Source organism: Candida tropicalis (genome assembly GCF_000006335.3).
Source record: "Candida tropicalis MYA-3404 genomic scaffold supercont3.5, whole genome shotgun sequence".
NCBI classification, from domain to species: Eukaryota; Fungi; Ascomycota; class Pichiomycetes; order Serinales; family Debaryomycetaceae; genus Candida; species Candida tropicalis.
In genome coordinates this window covers 638,968-649,886 of record NW_003020057.1, presented here as the reverse complement: position 1 = coordinate 649,886, position 10,919 = coordinate 638,968, and the positions used below count along the sequence as shown (strand labels likewise).

General features: G+C 30.2%; 5 protein-coding genes across 5 annotated transcripts; 4 read left to right on the top strand and 1 right to left on the bottom strand. All coding sequences in view use genetic code 12, as the record gives it.

Annotated features, from left to right (window-relative positions):
- Positions 1 to 839: 839 nt before the first annotated feature.
- CTRG_03992 (uncharacterized protein) lies at positions 840 to 1,280 on the top strand (the record flags this gene model as incomplete). Its single annotated transcript, XM_002549649.1, has 1 exon — positions 840 to 1,280. The coding sequence occupies one exon, from the start codon at positions 840 to 842 to the stop codon at positions 1,278 to 1,280; it is 441 nt and encodes a 146-aa protein (XP_002549695.1).
- Positions 1,281 to 2,699: 1,419 nt separating this feature from the next.
- Positions 2,700 to 4,874, top strand: CTRG_03991 (leucine-rich repeat domain-containing protein; the record flags this gene model as incomplete). Its single annotated transcript, XM_002549648.1, has 1 exon — positions 2,700 to 4,874. One exon carries the CDS (start codon positions 2,700 to 2,702, stop codon positions 4,872 to 4,874), a length of 2,175 nt encoding a protein of 724 aa, XP_002549694.1.
- Positions 4,875 to 5,077: 203 nt separating this feature from the next.
- Positions 5,078 to 6,379, top strand: ERD1 (Erd1p; the record flags this gene model as incomplete). Its single annotated transcript, XM_002549647.1, has 1 exon — positions 5,078 to 6,379. The coding sequence occupies one exon, from the start codon at positions 5,078 to 5,080 to the stop codon at positions 6,377 to 6,379; it is 1,302 nt and encodes a 433-aa protein (XP_002549693.1).
- A 1,024-nt stretch (positions 6,380 to 7,403) lies between these two features.
- On the top strand, positions 7,404 to 8,576 carry MRPL3 (mitochondrial 54S ribosomal protein mL44; the record flags this gene model as incomplete). Its single annotated transcript, XM_002549646.1, has 1 exon — positions 7,404 to 8,576. The coding sequence occupies one exon, from the start codon at positions 7,404 to 7,406 to the stop codon at positions 8,574 to 8,576; it is 1,173 nt and encodes a 390-aa protein (XP_002549692.1).
- Positions 8,577 to 8,745: 169 nt separating this feature from the next.
- On the bottom strand, positions 8,746 to 9,321 carry COI1 (Coi1p; the record flags this gene model as incomplete). Its single annotated transcript, XM_002549645.1, has 1 exon — positions 8,746 to 9,321. One exon carries the CDS (start codon positions 9,319 to 9,321, stop codon positions 8,746 to 8,748), a length of 576 nt encoding a protein of 191 aa, XP_002549691.1.
- Positions 9,322 to 10,919: the final 1,598 nt, after the last annotated feature.

The window sequence follows — 10,919 nt, the reverse complement described above, 5'->3', positions numbered from 1 at the left end:
AGTGACCCATCGCCAAGACAAGTTATTCTTAGACTGGTGTATATTACGTAAGGCATGTAATTTTTATAGAGGAATTCGCAATCTGGTTATTTATAGTACAGTCGTTTAGGAATAAGGAACATTTAGTATCTTGTACGTGACCTTATCTCTGGATATTCTATTTTAACAAAAGAATAAGATTACTGTTTCGTAAATGCCATCGAAAATTTTGGCAAGTTGCATTGTATTAGTAAATCGTCTCGTTATTTCTTTTTTGTAGTTAGTACAGTTCTTAGAAACAAACCAACAAAAAAAAAAATATAATATGTCATAGCCAGTATAAGACAAACATGTATTAAATATAATAGTACATTGGAAATGAAGTGTAATATAATCTTTCACTTTTGGAAAATATCTTATTGCTCAACCTGCCATGAAAGTATCAAGTTGTTCCCTTTGTAATGTACAATCGTGGTTGCAATGCTTATTCAGTGAACTATATTAATGATGACCTATTTTCTAAACACAAATAGTTCCCAATCATCCCGATTAGAGTCAGTTATGTAATCCCTACCATTCAAGAAGAGGTCATTTTGTATTTTAGCAAGTTTATATTTACTTTGAGCACTTTAGCACTTTGAGAGGGGAGGTGGATTAGATAATTCAGATACAACAGTCATCAATGTTACTAGAACATAGATATATGGTAGAATCTATTCATACAATCCCAAATTTTCAAATAAGAATGATTTTTACTCACGAGCTGTAGTATAAATATCAATGTAAGTTCTTACACTTGTTTTAGACTATATTTTCAACTAATCAATCATCATTTACTTTACAATATCCTATTACTGAAAATGAAATTAATTGCCATTTTGTTGCTTATTACTATAACTACCGCCAACGTGTTTAAAGGTTTCAAATTGAAAGATACAACCTGCAATGCAAACGTTTGTACAGAAGCTGCTGAAGCTATGTATAAAAAATGTGGCACAACCGATACTGAAAGTAACTATGCATGTGTTTGTAAGATGCCTAATTCTTTCTTTGCGGATATGATTTCTTGCTATAAAAGTTGTGGAATTATTGGAGATTCTGATGCTTATACAGTAGCGAATTTCAAAAGTGAAGTATGTAAATTGGCAAGGTCATCATCATCTTCAAGCAAATCCAGTACCAAGTCAAGTTCGTCATCTACAAGTCCAAATACTTCTGAGAGAGAAGAGGCTGTTTCTAATATTGCTTCATCTGGTAGTATTGTTTCCTTTGTAGGATTAATTGCTGCCATGTTGATTTAATTTCATGACGGTATTTGCACCCTTTTTTTCACAACTACTTTTTGATTATATGCTACTATTTTTACTATATTCACTTCTGAATAATCATCTTTTTATATCTTAACCATTTATGATTTATTGTTTACCTTTATATTTTATTGATTAAATATATTGAAATGCTTTTTTTTTTCTCTTCGATTTGTTTTAATTTCTGTTCAACTATACCATGGAATTTAGTAAGATATGATGCAATTATACTTTCGTACCTGTTGAAGAAAATTTATCATGTGTAGCCCCTATAAGTAGGTATTTTCCTATATCACCTATGTATCAAATAAAACCACATATTGCCTTTTAATCATGGAGTTGGTTTGAATATTTAGCGGGGAAATGAGAAGATGTAAATAGACAATTCAATACTATATCTGTCGTGTTATGTTATTCCGTAACTATTACTAAAGCTGGTTTTGACCAGTATGGATATTAGTCAATATTTCTTATATAATTAAATTCTATTTATATAACTTTACAAAATTATTTCCTATTGAGTTGGAAGTCATTACGAAAAATCAACCCATGTTTAATAGTTGCTGGAGAGATTGGTAAATTCCGCCAGTTACGAGATATAATTATTACTTCTATGCTTTTTGCATTTGAATAGTAAATTGATGATAATTATTCCTCCAGATAAAATTCACTATAAATACTAGAGACATTTGCTCTGGTATTGGTACCAGCATTTAGGTGACAAACAAATTCCATCATAATGAAGCTTGTTATTATGTTTGTATTAATCTCCTTGGTTAGCTCGGCAGATTTACTAAGCGGCTATAATAATATATTGGATACCTGCACTTATTTCCGTTGTTCCGAATATTCACGAGGTTTATATATGCATTGTGGTAACGAAATGCAAAAGAAGACTAAAAATGTGTTCTCAGAATAATTAGATCAATCTATTTTTTGAAAGAATGCCTTTTTATTTTTCTATATTGTGGATTGTTCTATCTTTGTTGATTTAAAAGTTATAGATCCAATATATGTTATGATTCCACTCGTATTGAATTATCCCCTTTTTTAGTTCATATTCTCACCCAAAATATTACAACTTTGTATAATATTGCTAATGGACGCTGCCTTTATGTGATCATCAATCTACTCTGGTAATTTAAAACTTGGTGTTTACTTGTGTCGTTTTATTATACTCTTGATAGTTATTTCTACAACCAAGAATCATTCACATTGTGATCTCCAACGTTTATATTGTTCCGCAATTTTGAACCCCTGTCACAAATAAGTCGTGTGCATCCAAAAACTTTATCGCCGAGGTTGCTCCGCGATAACCTTGCTAATCGTCACCCCCTCCCCCAACTTTTAAATATCAACTTTGATTCTTTTCTTCTTTTATATATCACTACTCATTTAACCAAACCAGTGAGAATGGCCAATTTTGATGATATACCAGAAGAACTTGTTGAAATAATCATCAACTACCTTCCTAATACAGTTTTAAAACATCTTGTTGAGATTCCAAGACTTGGAATACATGCACAGAGGGCTTTGTACTCTGTTATTATAATTGGTGATAACGAACGATTTCATACTCCATTTATAATACTGTCAAATCAAAGGCCACCACGTTTGAAATCTCCTTCTGAATTTATAAAATTACTTGATTTAAACCCACATATTACTCCTAGAAGATTATTATTTGGTGATCCATTTGATGCACTTGCTTTAGCTAGACAATGTCCAAATTGTTTAGATAATGTGGAGATAGAACTTGCCTTTTGGTTTCCCTATCCTTATTCTCCTTCATATTGGAAATTTTATGAAGAATATAAGAAACATCCATTTAAAGTTGATTCAGTTATTACTCGATATGGAACAAGCACGGAAAATTATCTTGGTTTTGATTTAACTAAAAATGTAAAATCATTTTCAGCTTTAGCTATACAAAGTATTGATTTAAATGAGTTTTCTAAGGATATGTTTCCTAATTTAACAAGTCTTCTGATTAAAGAAAGTTTGTATTTTTATGATCTCAATAATATCCCTCAACAATTGAAGAAATTGACTTGTGATATGTCCTTATTGGAAATGCATTTTGATCCAGAAACAGAAACGAAATTAAACCTTCCAGAATCATTAATGGAATTGAAGATGTCAATAACTGGATGTGGTCAAGGAACTATATTTGACATTAGTCATTTGACGAATCTTAAAAAGATAAAACTATCTGGAATAGCTTGGAATGCTGATGAACCTTCGAATTTGGTAAGCAAGTGGAGATTTCCTTCACGTTTAAAAGACTTAAATGTTGAATGGTTAGAGATGATTGTTGATAATTTATCATTAATTTGTCCCGAATTGGAGTATTTGACAATTGAAAACACTATCCAAATGGTGGAAGAAATAGAAACTCGGGATTTACAAATTCCAGATAATGTGAAACGTTTAGAAATATCGTCATGTTTATTGAGTTGTGAAAATAAAAGTTTAGCTAAAAAATCTAACCATAAACCATTATTAAACTTACCAACTTCTTTACAAGACTTGGTGTTGAAAGGTAATTTTGCAACTGGAAATACAGTTATTCTTGATTGCCAATTGTTAAGTTTAAATTCTTTGCTTGTTCATTGTATTCCAAATTTATCTCTTGTTGGAAATTTGAATTCTTTAACTTCTTTATTTTTAAATGCTTCCACGGTAATCGATTTTGAGAAATTGCAATACTTGGATAATCTTATTGAGTTAGTTATCAAAAATGGAAACAGGATAAATGAATTTTCTTATAAATTACCCAATTCTTTATTAAAGTTGACTATTTGTGGAAGTGGTTTAGTTAAAGCACGTATTAACACTCCAAGACTTGTTTCTTTGAAACTTCGTGATAATGACTTTCAAATTCTTGATAATCATACATTGACTGTACCATCTAAACTCCAAAGGTTGGATATTTCTGGAAACAGAATTTCCAAGGTTTCAATGGTATTTCCAAAATCATTACAAGTTATTAACCTTTCGGGAAATAAACTTACTTGTATCAATGGTTTTCCAGATAATTTACAAAAATTATCATGTCTGAAAAACTTACTAGGAGAAACTCTGGAAGTTTCTACATTTCCAAGAGGGTTGAAATTACTTTCTTTGAATCACAATAGGATCAACGAAGATTGGATCAAGCTTCAGAACCTTCATAGCTATACAAATTTGGAAGAATTAGAAATGCTGTGTAATGAGATGACTACAATGAATCCAAAGCATTTACCATTTTCTTTGAAAAGATTAGATGTATCTAGGAACTCGATACTGACATATATTTCCTTACAAGAATTAACTAATCTTGAAGAAATTGACTTTTCCGAGAATAAATTATGTGGTAGTTTTATTAATTTCGGTAGAACCAAGATGATGCTATTTAGTGATGCTATCAAATGGGTTAGTTTTACAGAAAATAAATTAATGGCATCTGATATTGAAGTATTACTTGATGAATTGTCAACAAAACCAAATTTTGAATTATTAAATGTTGAATATGATCTGAGACCTAAAACTTTTAATAAATCAGAATTTCAACCTCGAAAGATTAGAAAATTGCAATCAATATTATAAAAATTTTATATTTGCGCGTCACGTGAGGTTGCGCTCTAACAATAATACACGACTTTTGAAATCGAACAGATTGTACACTTCTGTTTTCAATTTTTTTTTTCACCAAGAATAAATAAACTAAAAATAACAACCAGCCTCGAAATCATTTTATTTATACTCTTTTGATTTTCATTACGATTTACATGAATAAGTAGTCTATAAGTATGGATGGAGATGCTGAAAAGACATATGAATTAGTATTTAATGATTTTATTCCATTATCATTTCGAGTAACTTTTACTATTCAATTAGGATTATTATTATGGTTATTATTGAATTTGATCTTGTTTAATTTCACCAAGATAAATTTATTAAACTTGTTAAATTTATCATATAGTCCTCATAATTATACTCAATTAGATAATACTAATAATAATTTATCAAGTGGGGAATTTTCTACTACAATCCCAGCTGAATTTAATGAAAATCAAAGATTAATTAAAGGTATTTGGAGACTTTTCAAAGTTGTTTCCATTGTTAATATTGTTTGTTGGATAAGTTATAGAATAATTGATGGAAATGACTTGTTAAAGAGTTTATATTATACTTTACCTTTGATATCTTTGGGGTTTAGTGTATATAAAATGTTTTATAAGTCAGCTCAGTCATCAGGACAATTTAGAGTATTTACTACAATCAAGAGGATATTAAAAGGAAATATTAATAGTATATCTATGAGAACTAATGATATATTGATAAGTGATAGTTTAGTTTCTTATTCAAAAGTTTTGAATGATTTAGGGTTGGTTTTTTGGAACTATTGGTTTACTACTGATGTGGCATATAATTATAAATTGGAATTTATGATCTTGTGCATTCCTACATGTATTAGAATTAAACAATGTTGGTTTGAATATAGATCAACAGGTCAAAAACAACATTTACTAAATTTGATTAAATATTCAACTGGGTTTGGTCCTTTGTTAGTCAATGTATTTATTAAAAGAACATTATTGAATGCTAGTGATGAGGAAAAATCAAGTGGTTCTTTATTATTTAAATTAAATAGTTTAAATAATTGGTGGTATTTGGCACTGGCATTAAATTCTACCTATTCATTTATTTGGGATATTAAAATGGATTGGAATTTGGGATTATTCAATGGTTTATTTGAATGGAAAAGTTCATTCTACAAATTTCATATTCTTCGAAATCAATTGACATATCCAAGAATTATCTACTATTTGGCAATTATCATTGATTTCTTTTTACGATTCATATGGGTGTTGAAATTTTTTATAATTAATGAAGAACTTCAAGCTGATCATATTAAGTTTATCCATATTTTCTCGACATTTTTATTCGGTTATGATGCTTACTCCTTTGGTTATGCATTACTTGAATTACTTGAAATTCAAAGACGTTGGATATGGTGTTTCTTAAAATTAGAATCAGATTGGGTTAAATTACAAAAACAACAATCAGAACAAATCGAATTAGAAGACATTCTCACAAAACAAGGATAATATCCTCCCTTATTCTACTTCATAATAAATAATTGGACTTTATAGAACATTTACATGTATTATTAAATAAATAAAGTAAAAAAAAAAAAATGAAACTTAAATATCAATTCCTATGAATAATTACCAAAAATATGCATTTATTTGACCATAAGTCATCCTTCTCTAGAAATACAATTCTTTCCTTGTCATTTGTTTGTATTTTTTGCCATATCAACTGATTTATTTATGACTAGCTAACCATTGATCAGCACTATTTCTCCAAGCTAAATCTGATTTTGGACTAATTCTACTTTCACTAGCCCATTTATTCTTAAGTGGAGATTTTAATCCAAAGTATGTAACAGCAACTGAACCCATTACAAGCATGGCAGCAATACTTAATTTTGGAGCATGATGATGACCCATGATTTATCGATTTTTTTGTTTATTTAATTTGTTATCAGAAATACTGCTAACTAGTGTTTTGTTGGTAATTTTTTTCTAGTTGAATTTGGTTGGTTGAAAAAAAAAAAATGGTGAAGAGTGAGAACGGGTTTTGGTGCAATTTACACGACTTTTGTTTGTATAGTGTGGGATAGATATTTGACACAACTAGGTGATTATAAAGGTGATGTAGATGATGGTTAAGGGTAGAGTTAGTATTTAGGATTAACCACCATTGGCTGTTGTTTAACCGAGTGTGAAATGATGATAATGACTTGTAGCACAGACTTAGTAGGTTCTGAATTAACAAAGTCTTACGTGCACCTTGATCCTGTCAAGAAATACTTATGAACTAGTATCATAGAATTACTCTGCACCTAAAGCATATTAATCTCCTATTATCATCACACCAAGTTCTACTCTTATTCCAACAATCACGCGTTATTACATAAGCAACTTTCTCTTTCTCAAATTGAAACTTTTTTTTTTCATCAAAGAAAAAAAAAAATTTTCGCTGTATCAAATAGAAGAAAAGTTTTTCAAAACACTTCATTGACAAAGAAGACACCAATAGTTGTGGAGGATATATCATTATAAGAAAATGTTAAGACTTCTGATACAAAGAACTTGCGGAAAATCGCAAATATCTAAAGTATTAAGATCTAATCAAGTTTATTCATCAATTCGTTCTTTGGCTTCAACCACTAACACAACCACTGATTCACAATCATCTACTTTAAATTCAAATATTCCTAAATCAAATGGATTTTTAAAGACTACATTTAATAAAGTAGATGATTATTCAAGTTATAAACATAATATATTCACTCATAGATTACCAGAATCGTCAGCAAAACAATGTCCACCATTAGTTGCATTACATAATCGATTGAATTTACCGGAATCATTTAAATTATCAACATTATCACAATGTCTTAATTTGATCAGTAACCCAGATGAATCAGATGGATTAGCTAATAATTTTGGATTAAAAGTATTGGGTAAATCTTTGTTGACTTATTATGTTACTGAATATTTATTATTGACTTATCCAAGATTACCAACAGCTATTCATAATGCTGCTGTTGATTCATTAATGGGTTCTCAAGCATTACTGGAAATTTCTAAATCTTGGGGTATTGAAGTTGATTCTATTAGTAAATTGGATAGATTTTTAGGTAAAGAATCTGAATTTATGAAGTTTGGTAGATTAAGATATTTGAGTGAGAATGAAAAATCAGATAATTTTTATAGTAAAGGAAATGCTAAAGTTGATGGTGTTGTAGAAGTTATCAACAATGAAGGTGTTGTTACTCCTGAAGATATGGCATATTCTACTGTTACTACTGCTGTTATTGGTGGTTTATACACTCATTGTGGTGAATCTGCTGCTAAAGAATTTATAAAAGATCATATATTATCTAGAAAAGTTCCATTGGATCAAATGTTCCAATTCAACCAACCAGTTAAGGAATTAGTTAGATTATGTGATAAATTAGAATTCAAAGAACCTGTTTCTATCAGATTAATTGCTGAAACTGGTAGATTATCAGCTCATCCACAATTTTTAGCTGGTGTTTTTGTTGGTAGTGAAAAATTAGGTGAAGGTATTGGTGGGTCCTTAAAAGAAGCTGAAACTAGAGCTACTGTTAATGCATTATTGAGCTACTACTTGTACTCTCCAATCAATGAAAAGGGTGAACAAGTTGGAGTTCCAAGTGATAAAGATTATAAATTTGAAGGTATAATTGATATTGGTGATGTTGCAATCTAAGGAGAGAGAGAGAGTATCACAAATAAAAAGAAAGGGACAAAAATATCTGTAAATACCTTCAAACTTGTATAGTTTTATATATTATCATTATTTAATTAATTGTAAATAGAAGCAAAGTCACGAATATATTCAACTACGAATTACTCACAACGGCAACAGACTAAACTATTTATTTAGCACAAGCACCGTTGACGACTTCTTTAGCACTAGCGTCACTTAATTTGTGGTAACATCTGACTTGAGCTGGAACGTCATCCATATCTTTCAACTTCAAGGTAGCATCTTGTTGTTTCATGACATCCAAAAGACAACTGTATTTAGTGGCTTCAGAAGAGCAACTAGTGGCATCATTATATTCAATGAAGTCAAAACCACATTGACTGGTTTCAGCTTCGAATTCTTTGTTCAAACATTGAGTCAAAGAACCATCTTCAATAGTTCTAATAAACAATTGTTTTTTGTTGTATTGGTAGTAAACAGAGTTGTCATAATCTCTCTTGAATTTACCAGATCTCTTAACATCATGGTTGTGGACATTAACAGCAACAATTTCACCATCATCCAGGATAGTGTTAACAACATCGTAATGAGTGGTGATTTCTTTTTTACCAACTTCCTTTAATTTGTCCAAAACAAGTTCAGTTGGAGGTAAGATTGCGTAACCTTCTTCATCATGTAACAAGTTGAAAGCAGAAACAGAGGTGGCAGCAATAGCCAAGGTGATTAAAGACTTGAAAGAAACCATAATGACTTGTCTTTGATATTAACCAAAAGAAAGAATCAACTTACAAAAAATCAAAAAAAGAAGAAGACGTGAAATTGTAATTTATTTATTGTCTATTGTATTGTCTCTCTGTCTCTCTCACCCCCAATGTGATGGATTAGATAAAAACAATCAGTATGCAATAAAAAAAAGAAAAAATTTTTATACAAAACTAAATTAGACCACTAAAATAAATAATCATTCAAGTCAAAATTAATTGGTCACTTTATTGTGTTAGTTCTTAGAATGCATAATTAAACAGTTTTGTCAATAATGCGAGATGGCTTAAACAATTGCACATCAAATTCCGAGTTGAAATAAAAATCTATGATTGGCTGAAAATTATAAAATTAAATTTAAATTTAGGGAGAGGGAATACAAGTGGTGTGTCTATGCCGTACGTTCTTCTTGCACAAGCATTGGTTGGTTGGTTGGTTGGTTAGACAGACGGAGAGACGGTCTTCTGTACGTCATCTTATACCCAAGGGTTTTCAATAATTGATCAATGGTTGAGTTTTGCAACTTTTCCAGTTTTTGTTCTTGTCGATGTCAATTTTTTATTAACGATATCTTGGCACAGGGCCAATCAGGATTAGGTTCCATTCTTTAAATTTTTAATTTCTAATTTTTAGTTTTTAGTTTTTGTTTCTTTTATGGGGGAGAAAACGCAGATGATGAAGGTTGATTGTTTATTGAATCCTTTTTTATAAGTTATCGGTAATATATGACATCACTATTGAATGGACAACCTTTAAAGAGGCTTTGAAAAGTAATAAATTTATATTAAGGCTTTGGATGCGGCAATTATGTTTTTTGTAGAAATTTGGTGAATTTTTTAATATAAAACCTTTCTACAATGGAAAGATTATAAAATAACCAATAAGCCCTACAAAATCACAGATGACAATACTGGTTATTCGTCATGGCATAAAACATTATGATTGGATTTAGTATTCACTTAGCAGAGTTACGTAACCGACGACTTAATTCCTTTTTTCTTTTTATCCATGGAAAATTTAATTAACAACTATCGGGACGGCGAATATGAGACAGTTAGAACAAATATGAATAATCTTTATAAATGCCAACCTTCCCTGTTGTTAGTATTGCTAAGCCGAATAAAAGCGGAGAATTATTTTTTTAACAATAGCATTCATTAAAGATACACGTGATCAGGATCACATGAATACAGTCACATGTCGAGTTTGAGATTGCCTACCCATTGTTACAAAAAACTTTAGTAAATCCAATATTTAAGATCACAAAAGGATACTACCACAACAGTAGAGCAAAATTAAACACAACCGATTCTTATGTTTCTGCGTCTTGCATTCAGAAGCAATTATTAACTATCATAGTGGTACTGTGTACTTTCAATTTCATCAGTTAGTACCAATAGAACAAAAATAGAGGTTTTACTAGTCATCCAAACTACTGTAGTTGTCGTACTAGTCATTCAAACCACTGTCGTTGTTGTATTTGTCATTCTTACTGTGCTGACTACCATCACGTGACATACCCCATACAATTTATCCGAGTCAAACAATGTTTTTTTTTTATTGCAACATTTAAAGAAAAAT